General features: G+C 33.7%; 2 protein-coding genes across 2 annotated transcripts; both read right to left on the bottom strand.

Moving 5' to 3' along the window:
- Positions 1 to 5,901: 5,901 nt before the first annotated feature.
- On the bottom strand, positions 5,902 to 6,374 carry LOC131679687 (thioredoxin-like protein 1). Its single transcript, XM_058960424.1, has 2 exons — positions 6,164 to 6,374; positions 5,902 to 6,101 (listed from the first exon to the last, which is right to left on the bottom strand). The coding sequence occupies exons 1-2, from the start codon at positions 6,372 to 6,374 to the stop codon at positions 5,902 to 5,904; spliced, it is 411 nt and encodes a 136-aa protein (XP_058816407.1).
- LOC131679686 (thioredoxin-like) lies at positions 6,375 to 6,734 on the bottom strand. Its single transcript, XM_058960422.1, has one exon. The coding sequence runs from the start codon at positions 6,732 to 6,734 to the stop codon at positions 6,375 to 6,377; it is 360 nt and encodes a 119-aa protein (XP_058816405.1).
- Positions 6,735 to 13,500: the final 6,766 nt, after the last annotated feature.

The following is a 13,500-nucleotide window of genomic DNA, read 5'->3' as shown; positions in this document are numbered from 1 at the left end:
TCGGGGGTGTTAATATATTCGCTCATCGAGAAATTTTTTTTATTCTTTTGGGAGTCTAGAATACTTCCATAGTGTCTATATTGCTCTGTCGTTATTTTCCTTATCCCTAACCTTATAACTTCCCCAATCTTTCACATCAGGAAAAATGTTGAAATGAATGCACGGCAAGGCACAAATGTCCGTTCAACATGGGGAACGTGTCATTTGTAGCATCGATACTGATTCTGTTTCGAAAATCTCTAGGGTATTTTATGTATTCAACTTTTTTATAGGGCAGATTTATCCTATTGACCATTTCCCTCAATGGACTCCAATTTATAATGACAGACTTGTAACCAAAGTTATGAATATTTAACCCATTCATGCCCATGTTGTTTGTGGACAACACCGTTTTTAAACGGCTATAACTTTTGATTGAGGCGAGATTTGCTCACAAAAACAAGTAAGGCTCATTAATATGATTGTTGCCTTTAATTTGAGTATTAACAGTTACAAGGATCAGCTCTAGAACTGAAGCTATTGCAATTAGTCTGATTGGATTCCGATGGAGCAGTGCTGCCAGGGACAGTTTGCGTTGACGACAGAAAATGATTTTTTCATATATCTTCGTTATGGTGCAATATTATTGAAAACTGATAAAACTTACCAATTTAGACTGTAGTTGGCTACGTTTTCCACGTAATTGGACTATTGTAATAATTCTAGGAGAATTGTATTGAGCATTAGAAGGTAAAAATTGACCAGCTTCTAGCACTGCCATGGAAGCACCTATCTTTATGAAAATAGGCTTTTCGTGTTTCTTGACCCCACCGTTTTCAAGGTAAAATAGTTTTGAAACCCTACATGCGCTAGAAAAAAGTTGGGCATGAAAGGGTTAACCAAGCAATGTGTGACTCCCGTGGGCATAAATGAGAAGCTTCTTGCAAATTTGAGTTATCGCGCAGCTTTTCAAAGAATAAACCACTTTTTCGTTAACAAAACCTAGAAATAGGTTCCCATAAACGCTGATGGCTACAGAATTAGTCCAAATTGAACATCCTTACGGAGGGGAGGTCTATTTTCCGGTAGTAATCAAGTATTCCAGTCTTGCTGGTCCTGTCGGCAGCACTACTATTCTAATAAAGCCGTGAAGGTGAGAGAGAGCTATGCCCTGCCCGGTGCCAATAAAATTTCCCAACGAAACTGTTTACGAACAGCTCGGACTAAGGTGAGAGTAATTCAGTTTGTAAAGTGAGGTTATTTATGGGAGGAATGTAAATTAATTTTTGCGGGCATTTGCCGTACAAGTGGCGCTCTGGTGCAGCCGGTTTTGCTTCGGCTGATGGGATTCTGATGCTGGTTTTAATGGATAGCAGTATGATTTTTGAGCATTCAATTAATTTTGTTTGTTTGTTTGTTGGTTGGTTTGTGCACCTCGACGCATTGGTTTTGAGTAACTATCTAGTTTCGTATTAGCAATATTTGGACCGCTGATAAACCACGATTGAAATGTATAAATGCAATTGAACAATGCTAATTGCGAATTTACACCGAAACATGATAGTATGACTGTTCGAGCTACAGCTAGGAAGGATTTTTGGTGTCGGTGGGAACCATTTTGTTCGATATTATCCACCTTATTCAACTTTGAAGGGTGGAACACAATGCTTTGTTACTGAAATTCTGACTGTCCATGGAGTCATTCCATGACAAGCGAGGTAATGCTGTTCCAATAATTTTGAAGCTTTTAAATTAGGCTTGACGTTGCGTTAACGTTTGACGCTCAACTCACTACGATGCATCCGGATAAAGTCTGGTTCTTTTAGAATATACACATAAAAACATTTTTTCTCGAGACTCGTTTGACTAAGGGGAATGTAATTGAGTCAAAATGAAGGTATTTTAATGTATGCAGTGAAAAACAGAAAAAAAACAATTGTTGCTGATGGATTACCGCGAATAACTTATGGAAAGGTCGTAATAAAACAAAATAATTGTGTTGTTAGAACAAAATTAAAAATATTTCGAGAACTACTACATTTCAGAAATTTTTGTTACGAGCATTTTGATTTAAAATTGCATTTAGAACCACATTCAAGAAGAAAATTGTTTTTTTTTACTGCAAAAAGTATGAATTATAAAAATATGTTGAAAGTTGTTCATAGGACAACTGTTTTCATTTAAAGCTTCTACAATATCCAAGTACACTGAAAAATTTTCTTTTATGTCTTTAAAGCGATTGTTGACATTTTATGATGGAAAACCGCTAATAATTTTTTAAAAGGGCATAATTACACGAACTAATTGTTTTAATTGAAGCAAAATTTCAAATATCTCGACAAATATTGTATTTTGAAAGGTTTTTGTTAAATGCATTTTGTTTTGAAACGATACTTAAAATCATGTTCTGTAAAAAAAGACAGTTTTGTATGTCAGTTAGTATAAAATTTAATAATATGTAAAAAGTGATCGTTTGGAAAAAATTTCTAGCGATAAGCTCTCCTTCGTGCAATCACATTCAAAATGTTTCTTTTCTCTTTAGGTTTTTGTTGCTGAAATATATAAAATCAAATAAATTATTTTTGCAATTTAATTTTCTATCGAAAACTTTTATTTTTGTGAAAAATCACAACAATTTTTTTTCAGTGTATATATTTTTTCGTAAAGAAGTATTCATTCCCTTCCCTGTAACTCGTTCTCACATAGTTTTGCTGTTTAAAAAACAGTAATAGAACAAAATTTGAAAGTGATGCACGCAGAAACGTCTACTCCCTTTTGGAAAAATGATCTTGTATCAAAATATTGCAATTGCCAGAGAAAATCATGGAAATTCATAAACCGAACACAGCTGCAAAGTTTCGTTCGATTTGGCTATAGTCATATTTTACATCGAAACTGCACAAAGTCGTTTCGATTATAGCGGTTTTAAATTTATGCTCATTTGCCTCTTTTTCGGGTTAGGAAAAATTTATTTTTAGAATAATCTCTAAACTCTATGTACGGGGTTGGGAATCGAATAGTAGTAGGTTGTTGATTACAGTGCATTCCCCCCTCGGCAGATTTGAAATGTCAGTCTATGTTCCATCACTACATTCCAGTTATGTCCCAGACATTAATCACCCATTTTTTTGATAAGCCAAATGATGCTTTTATGATCTGTTGCTGATCAAGTTTTTACAAATTATTCGTGCCAGATGCTAAGAAAAGAAGATATGTTACAACAATTTTTCTTCACTTACTTTCAATTTATTATATCTTCCGTAATTTCTGTCTCTTTTTCGTATTCTTGAAGTTCTCTTTTTGCACCGAACTCTGGCTTGTGTATGAATAAACTTTCCTTAGAAGACCAGTTAATGGTAAAATGGATGTCGAACATCCTTTGAACTCGGGCGAACCTTCTACTTCGAGACCAAAGATAGCCCGCTGCATATTTAGAATGAATTCGAAAGAAATGACGAAGAAATAGTCAGTTGCGACATATGTCTTGAAAGTTCTCCCAGATACGCTCAGAATTGTCATATTCTGTCCAAAGCAAGCAAATGACGTTGCTGACAACATGCCTTTTATGACGGACTACTGCGTCTACATGCCCGCTTATGGAGTTGAGATCGATGGTGTCGAGTTTGTCATGAGTATATTTAGTGAAGCAGTTGGTTGTTTCGGGACATCTTGCTCCAGTGAGCGAAGATTTTGAATGGTAATCGAACTGGACGGGACTAAAATATGTGTCGCTTTAAAATCGGATTGGGTAAACTTTGGCGGGACTGCTTTGCGTTTAATCACGTCTTCTTTGATAAGGATCGCATGCCTGTTCAGTTGTTTGAATCGCACGTCATGCATTGCACACCAGGTGTATAAGCTAAAATCCGCTGTTTTTTATCGAAAAAAACGGATTTTTTATATAAAACCAAAAAAAAAAATTATTCAAAGTATTTGCCCTCGCTAGCTATACATGTTCCTCATCTTACGGGTAATTTGTATATACCACGTCAAAATAATTTTTGACCTTTCGAGAAAATCCATTGGTAAAGCCATTTTCGGACGTCTTCGTACGAATCTAAGTCTTGTTCTCCGAGTGCGTGAGCCATCGATAAAAATAGATGATAATCGGAATGGGTCAGTTGAGTGTCTCCAAGTAGTTTTGGACCATTTTTGCGATGGGAGTTTCTTATGTCTTTCTTCATAATCTGGCCTTTTCCACGCAAAGCACGGCGCAATTTGATTAGTTGTTGGTAGCGGTGAACATTGGCAGTTTGTTTCTTAATTCTTTTTAAAAAATTTTTAAATCTTTTTTTTCCATAACGCCCTGTCGCTATAGGCTTTCACATTCCATTTATTCAAATCAAAGCAAAAAAGTAGAGCTTCCCGCATATGCTCTTTTTGTTACACAAACTTAGACCTGATTACGCAAGTGAAAATGAAAGTTGTTATATGATGATGTGCAATGATTGATGTAAACAGATGTCGAACTCACACAAAAAAATTATGCATTAATCTATTGCCATGACACACGTACAAACAGCGCCTAAGGAATTTGAAGCGTTTCCTTAAAAAACGTTCCAAGCACCCATTTGGGGAAGTACTAAAAGGAGTTACGCCACTCTCTACGACTCTCGTGGCTCAGAAAGTGTATGACTCTGATGATTCTAATGTGGGGATATCGTCTCTTGCTCCTGAAAACTTTAAAATATTTTCTCTTTAGAGGTTCTCAAATATAACAGCTCGAGGAAGCTATGACGTAAAGTCGGAACAAACTGCAACTAGCCTTAGAAATTTGATATCAAAGATAGAGCTTTCAACTCTTTCTGAAACTCCGACAATTAATGTGATAACTCAGTGTAAGATTGGTAGGGCTAGGCTAGGCACCGGAAACTTTGTGGTATTGCACCGAGTACGCTTCAACGCTCACTGTACGGCATAGGGTTTTCTTCTCAAAGATAAGCTTTTGTTTACCATTTGGGCCAATTTCTTTACCCACGCTGCGCAACCGGCAAACCTGGTTTAAAAGTATAAAATATTCTTAAAGTTCCAAAAAGCAAAACAAAGAATATTCAAACGTGACTGATATCTCGAAAGTTTGACTAAATAAGCATTAAATTGTGATATCTTGTCCAAAGCATGAAGGTGGCAGGCCTTTTATTAAGGACTACCGCGTCTTCGTGCCCGTTTACATAGGTGAAATCGACAGAGTGGTCACCGATTCCAGTTGGTCATGCGTGGATCTACTGAAGTTTCCTGTTCATCTCAACAAGGCTCGTCTGCCTGTTTGTACCGCGCGTCACACTGATAGAATATATTCGTAAATCGCCAGGAATTTGTTTCGTACAGACAATTTTCATAAAATATACGATTGTTTTTCGTACATATGATGAATCGTTCGTAGTTCTATAGAAACATTTTTATTTTTTTATTACGAATTTTTCGTGAATACCATGAAACGACTTTCGTTGGCTTATTACGAAACAGCTTCTTTCGGCAAACGAATTGTTCGCTGCTATATACGAACCTCTTTGTAATATTTACGAGTACTATTCGTCAAACCGTCAACGTCAAAAAGCTTCAATGGAGGTAGAATACGTCAACAATTCATCACGACGGTCTCAGTCTGACTATACAGTAGCCGTATCCATGACCGCCGGTTTCAGGAAGATTTCCTAAATCTCTTCCAGTTGATCCAGAATCCGGAGATGTACGGATTCAGTTTTGTACGAATAAGATTGAGTTTTTCTCTGCCGGAGCAATATCAAAATAGTATGCCATTTTTCCTGCTCATTATTTTATTGAACAATTTATAAAAAGAACAAGTTAACGCGCATCACTATCTTTAACCTTTTAAATATACGATCAAACATATTCGTCATCGAACCTATCCCCCGCCTTCTAACCATCCTTCTCCCGGCGGCTCAAACAATCTAGTGGCTTTTACACTTCATCCATCTTAGTCGTTGCAATCGGTGACCCGAAGAAGGCCAAATGATCGATAATGATCGTCTCGTCACCAGAATGGTTATCCTTCACGAACAGCTGCATATTTTGCACGTTCTGAAATTTAACGAAGTGCAACGGAATCGGCGATCCCGACACAATATCCTTCTGCCCCAGTACCAGATCCTGCACCGAAACTTGCGATTCGGCCATATCGAAATCGATGGTGCTTGGTTGATTGATAGATAAAGATTCTCACCTTTTTTCGGTCCGTGAGAGGGCGATGCTTTGAACTTGATGGCACTGATTTTGACAAACTGATTGAAGGTAATCGAAATGATCAACTGTTCGTCACAATCGGACACCAGATGACCACCGCTGGAACTGAGCGCATTCTCCATCGGGTGGTCGTTCGATTCGTTCAAACATTCGCACTGGATCTTCTGGATGAAGGTGTTCAAGTCCAACATTCAATGACCGTAATCTTCTCCAGATTCATACAAGCTGGCGACGTAATGTTTCTGTATTTTGGCTTCAAGTCCATTAATATCTGCACCCTGCATCCTGCCAATCTTTGTTCTGGCTCGGTAGAAAATAAATATTGGCATGGTCGACATGCCCTGGGACGGCGCCGTTTCGGTACATCTGTCGACGTCCACCTTGAGAAACACAGCCTTTGGATATTTCGCCGGAAGCTGATCGAACAAATGCGATATGTTTCGGCACGGTCCACACCAAGCTGCGGTAAAATCCACAACAACCAATTTTCCTCCTGCTGCGGCTAGTTTGGGTTGGAAGTGAGCTTCATCGGTGATTGTTTTAACAGCCATGCTGTATGGTTTCTTGCGCTGCTATCGGTTAGATGAAGATTCTAGTTATAGGGCCACTATTTTACCCGGAGAAACTACTTAATTAACTGCACTTTACTCCTTATAAAATTTAACTAATCGAGAATGACGAGAGATGAACGATGACAGATGATTACGAAAACTTCTCTTAGATGAACGAAATGAATTCGTGCGACCAACGAGATTGTTCGTAATATTCACAAATGTTTATTAAAATAAGCAAAACATTTCGTTTCATTCACGAAAAATAATGTCGTTTTCAACGACAACATTCGTGCAATGTACACTAAATAAGTAAAATTTACGAAAACTTTCGTTCATCAAGCGGCCATTTCTTCACACCACAGTAAAATCGATTTGGCCACATCGATTTTTTTAAATTAAAAAAATCGAAGTTGTCAAACATCGATCCCAAAAGATCGACTGAAAACAATAAGAGGCTAACAAATACGAAAACTTTTCTAAAATAAACGAAATGAATTCGTGCGACCAACGAAGTCGTTCGTAATATACGCAAACATTTATTGAAACAAACGAATCATTTCGTTTCATTCGTGCCATGTACACTAGATAAGTAAAATTTACTAAAACTTGTGTTCATCAAGCGTCCATTTCATCACACCACAGTCCTCAATACAGGTGAGCAGGTTGAAATAAAATCGATTTTGCCAGATCGATTCTTTTATTTAGTTTAAAAAATCGTTGTCATCAAACATCGATCCTAAAATATCGATTGCAAAAAAAAATGAATACGAAAACTTTCCTAAGATGAACGAATTAAATTCGTGTGAGTAATGAAATCGTTCGTATTATACACAAACGTGTATTAAAATCAACGAAACATTTCGTTTCGTTCACGAAAATTAGTGTCGTTATCAACGATTACATTCGTGCAGTGTACTTTAAACGAGTAAAATTTACGAAAGCCTTCGTTCACCAAGCGGCCATTCTTTTTCATGAAATGAACGAAACCTACTAGTTATAATGCACGAAAGTACTTCGTTGCAGAAAACAACGAATGAATTCGTGCATTGCATGATCGATTTCATTATATTTACGAAGTTATATTATCAGTGCATGTTTTGCAATAAATACATACAAATGGGCAATTGTAGTAATAAGGCCCGGTGTGGCAATTGCGCATAGAATCATGAGTATAACTCTTGCATCGGGAATGCTGAAAAGTGTGCGTATTTTGGGGAAAGTCCACGTAATCTATCACCATTGCTGGCGTACAAATACCGCGTGGAAAATATGATGTGTTGCCTGAAAAGACACTCTAAGCGCTATTTTGAAGCAATACTTAATATGCTGCTCACTATGATCTCTTGGCTCAAGAAGAGTCCGAAGATACTCATGTGGTTACATCTGTTACTGTTCCTATAAACTATATGCAAATGAGATTCCTGGTAAAGGCTAAGGCTCTTGGGAGGTCGTTAATTATAACCGCTCGATTTAGGTCTGACACAAACCCGAAGCAAACAGCTCTTGGTCTTAGAAATCAAGATTTCAACGTCTTCACAAGATTGGTGCCCTGGGCGGGGGACAATTTGACCAACAGCACGCTACGGGCCTGAGCATTGAGTCTGCAGCTGCGAATTCCTTGACAGGTCATCAGTTTGGAATCTATCAGCAAAAAAAAAACTTGAATTAACTGGGAACATCATCCCGTGGTGTGGTTAGGATAAAACCATCTAGGTATCTAGCAGAAATTCTTTAAGTGCTGGAATTAGTTATCGAGACACAACTTGACGAACCGTTCTGTACAAGTTCAAATTGGATCGACAACATCAGAATCTTTCTCAAACCGATCCGGAGTTCCACAAGGTAGTAATCTCGGTCCGTTGCTGTTCTCGCTTCTTATAAACGACGTATCCACCCTGCTTCCACCGGGCTGTCGTTTCTTTTATGCGAATGACACGAAAATTTTCAAAATCATCAAGTGCCTTTCAGATTGCTTGGAGCAATATGTTGCATATGTTCGAGGTCTGGTGCAAAAATAACTTTATGTGTTTCAGTATCGCAAAATGCAGCATTATTTTCTTCCATCGGAAAAGTTCGCCAATCGTGTACGATTATGAAGTTAGCGGAAGCCCTCTTACACGAGTAGAGCACATTAAAGATCTTGGCGTCTCTCTAGACCGAGAAATGACTTTTAGACTTTACTAAGACGATATCCTGTCAAAAGCAAACCGACAATTGGGGTATCTTCAAAATTGCAGCAGAATTTCGAGACCCTCTATGCTTACGATCATTGTACTGTTCACTTGTACGCTCATTGCTGGAATATAACGCTGTTGTATGGTGTCCTTACCATGCTAATTGGATCGCGAGGTTTGAGAGTGTTCAACGTAAATTTATAAGGGACGCTCTGCGCTTACGAGGACCGCTGTCGGTTGCTACGAATCGAGCCACTGCACATAAGACGGATCACTTCACAAGCATTATTTGTAGCAAAACTACTCACGGGCGACATCGACTGCTCTGTTTTGTTGACTCAACTGAATGTGTACGCTCCTGAGAGACCTCTTCGTCGCCGTAACCTGCTGTTCCTTGAATCACGCAACACGCAATATGGTCAGCATGATCCGCTTCGATTTGCTTGCACGCGGTTCAACGAATTTGCAGAACTATTCGATTTTAATGTGTCGTCCAAGGTCTTTCATCAGCGACTACTTGACCCTTTTAATGTTGTTCGTGACAATTAGTTTTAAGTTTTTTATTCATTAAGACAATATATGTCAGATGAATGTTTCAAATACAAATAAACAAATAAACAAATAAACAAATAAACATATAAACAAATAAACAAATAAACAAATAAACAAATAAACAAATAAACAAATAAACAAATAAACAAATAAACAAATAAACAAATAAACAAATAAACAAATAAGCAAATAAACAAATAAACAAATGTACAAATAAACAAATAAACGAATAAACAAATAAACAAATAAACAAATAAACAAATAAACAAATAAACAAATAAACAAATAAACAAATAAACAAATAAACAAATAAACAAATAAACAAATAAACAAATAAACAGATAAACAAATAAACAAATAAACAAATAAACAAATAAACAAATAAACAAATAAACAAATAAACAAATAAACAAATAAACAAATAAACAAATAAACAAATAAACAAATAAACAAATAAACAAATAAACAAATAAACAAATAAACAAATAAACAAATAAACAAATAAACAAATAAACAAATAAACAAATAAACAAATAAACAAATAAACAAATAAACAAATAAACAAATAAACAAATAAACAAATAAACAAATAAACAAATAAACAAATAAACAAATAAACAAATAAACAAATAAACAAATAAACAAATAAACAAATAAACAAATAAACAAATAAACAAATAAACAAATAAACAAATAAACAAATAAACAAATAAACAAATAAACAAATAAACAAATAAACAAATAAACAAATAAACAAATAAACAAATAAACAAATAAACAAATAAACAAATAAACAAATAAACAAATAAACAAATAAACAAATAAACAAATAAACAAATAAACAAATAAACAAATAAACAAATAAACAAATAAACAAATAAACAAATAAACAAATAAACAAATAAACAAATAAACAAATAAACAAATAAACAAATAAACAAATAAACAAATAAACAAATAAACAAATAAACAAATAAACAAATAAACAAATAAACAAATAAACAAATAAACAAATAAACAAATAAACAAATAAACAAATAAACAAATAAACAAATAAACAAATAAACAAATAAACAAATAAACAAATAAACAAATAAACAAATAAACAAATAAACAAATAAACAAATAAACAAATAAACAAATAAACAAATAAACAAATCAACAAATAAACGAATAAACGAATAAACAAATAAACAAATAAACGAATAAACAAATAAACAAATAAACAAATAAACGAATAAACGAATAAACAAATAAACAAATAAACAAATAAACAAATAAACAAATAAACAAATAAACAAATAAACAAATAAACAAATAAACAAATAAACAAATAAACAAATAAACAAATAAACAAATAAACAAATAAACAAATAAACAAATAAACAAATAAACAAATAAACAAATGAACAAATAAACAAATAAACAAATAAACAATAAACAAATAAACAAATAAACAAATAAACAAATAAACAAATAAACAAATAAACAAATAAACAAATAAACAAATAAACAAATAAACAAATAAACAAATAAACAAATAAACAAATAAACAAATAAACAAATAAACAAATAAACAAATAAACAAATAAACAAATAAACAAATAAACAAATAAACAAATAAACAAATAAACAAATAAACAAATAAACAAATAAACAAATAAACAAATAAACAAATAAACAAATAAACAAATAAACAAATAAACAAATAAACAAATAAACAAATATACAAAAAAACAAAAAAACAAATAAACAAATAAACAAATAAACAAATAAACAAATAAACAAATAAACAAATAAACATATAAACAAATAAACAAATAAACAAATAAACAAATAAACAAATAAACAAATAAACAAATAAACAAATAAACAAATAAACAAATAAACAAATAAACAAATAAACAAATAAACAAATAAACAAATAAACAAATAAACAAATAAACAAATAAACAAATAAACAAATAAACAAATAAACAAATAAACAAATAAACAAATAAACAAATAAACAAATAAACAAATAAACAAATGAACAAATAAACAAACAAACAAATAAACAAATAAACAAATAAACAAATAAACAAATAAACAAATAAACAAATAAACAAATAAACAAATAAACAAATAAACAAATAAACAAATAAACAAATAAACAAATAAACAAATAAACAAATAAACAAATAAACAAATAAACAAATAAACAAATAAACAAATAAACAAATAAACAAATAAACAAATAAACAAATAAACAAATAAACAAATAAACAAATAAACAAATAAACAAATAAACAAATAAACAAATAAACAAATAAACAAATAAACAAATAAACAAATAAACAAATAAACAAATAAACAAATAAACAAATAAACAAATAAACAAATAAACAAATAAACAAATAAACAAATAAACAAATAAACAAATAAACAAATAAACAAATAAACAAATAAACAAATAAACAAATAAACAAATAAACAAATAAACAAATAAACAAATAAACAAATAAACAAATAAACAAATAAACTTTAATCACTGAAATACCTGTATGTACTTAGAGAACAACGCGCTGTTAATGCATTCCCAATTCGATCACTATGACGCTTTACCGCAGAATATATAAAGTGTTCGGATTTTAAGTTTACCAGACTTTGTGAAAAAGCTCAACTCAACAAACTAATGAAATGTTGTGGTACGAACAAATCACTCTAGGTGGATAATAGAAAATCTATCTTCTTGATTTTATTGCCACCTCGTGTCCATAAAAGCACCCTGTTCGCATTTCTCGTGCGGCCACACATTACTCAAACAGCGCGCGCTGGAGGGACCGAATGAAAAACTAGAATCAAACCAACACGCACCAGACCGCCCTGCTCCGATTGTGTGTTTGCGGGTATTACGCCTGGTGCGCTGTGGTTTGGTCGCCCGGGGTGCTACGAATCGACGAAATAAATACATTTCTATCGATATTTTATGTATTATGCCGCGATAAATTTATTTTCGGCAGCCATCAAACAGCAGTAATTCCCGGCGCGGAATAAATTTTGAAATTGTTGGAAAACCATTTTGCTCGTTCTGTACAGCGGTGACGGTCGGAATGATGACTTCCGGTTAGGCATGTTTGAGGCTGTCGTTGCTGGGTCAGATAATACATATTTCGCATTTGCTCGAGTGATAGGAGAAATAAATCAGGTTAGTAATGGTTTAGAGTTTCCGCCAGCACATGATTAAGTGTAACAATAGTGTAAACATATTTGTTCTGACTGATAACGGCTTTTATGTATGTAGATGTGCAGTGCGTGATCCGTGGTTACGGATTTGCTAAACTCGAGACGTAAGTTGCAAACGGGCCTTCTCGTGGGTACAAAGTCACGTATTTTAAACATAAATAACAAGAATATGTACCCAGCCGAAGCTTTACACAGCTAAAATTTTTTTGCAACTGTAGGTTTTGTAAGATGCACATAAAAGAAGCTTTGAATTCACATAAATTTACATCCCATGTCATGTAAAAATGTGAGTTGTTCGCCTTTCCCTGGATCAAAAAATCTGAATTTTACATCAAAGGGGTCACAATATGCCACAATATGTAATTTTACATATGTGCACATGTAATTATCAGAAAGAAAATTACGTCGCTGCGTTGTTTACGACAATCGCAATTTTAATTTTTTCTATGAGTTTAGAAATGCAAAACTACTAGCTGGTTAAGGATATTAAAGAATGTGCCGATTCAGTCAGTGCTTTCCTATCTCATACAGATCAGAAATAAAAAAAAACGACCGCTTGTGAACAGCATGCAGCCAAAAAATATTACTCGCGCCGCGCCACTCCAACGTGTACGTGCAATATATAGACACAACAAAGATCCGTTACCCCAACTGCGAGTGTAACGAGTGAACCGCAACATAAATTCTAATCAATACGGGAGAATGGAATCGCGATTGACTTTTCGCAGACCCGTCTATGACCTACAGTGCGCGAGGTGGAACAGTTGATCAAAGTGAAAACAGAAGTTTCACGCACATAGTTACATCATACG

Source organism: Topomyia yanbarensis, chromosome 2 (assembly GCF_030247195.1).
Source record: "Topomyia yanbarensis strain Yona2022 chromosome 2, ASM3024719v1, whole genome shotgun sequence".
Taxonomy (NCBI): Eukaryota; Metazoa; Arthropoda; class Insecta; order Diptera; family Culicidae; genus Topomyia; species Topomyia yanbarensis.
The sequence above is the reverse complement of the archived record's forward strand: the minus strand, read 5'-3'. Positions and strand labels throughout refer to the sequence as shown.

Coding starts and splice junctions, on each gene's coding strand:
- LOC131679687 (XM_058960424.1), bottom strand. CDS start 6,374: ATGTTGGACTTGAACACCTTCATCCAGAAGATCCAGTGCGAATGTTTG. Junction 6,102..6,163: donor CTCTCACGGACCGAAAAAAG/GTGAGAATCTTT, acceptor CCGAATCGCAAG/TTTCGGTGCAGGATCTGGTA.
- LOC131679686 (XM_058960422.1), bottom strand. CDS start 6,734: ATGGCTGTTAAAACAATCACCGATGAAGCTCACTTCCAACCCAAACTA.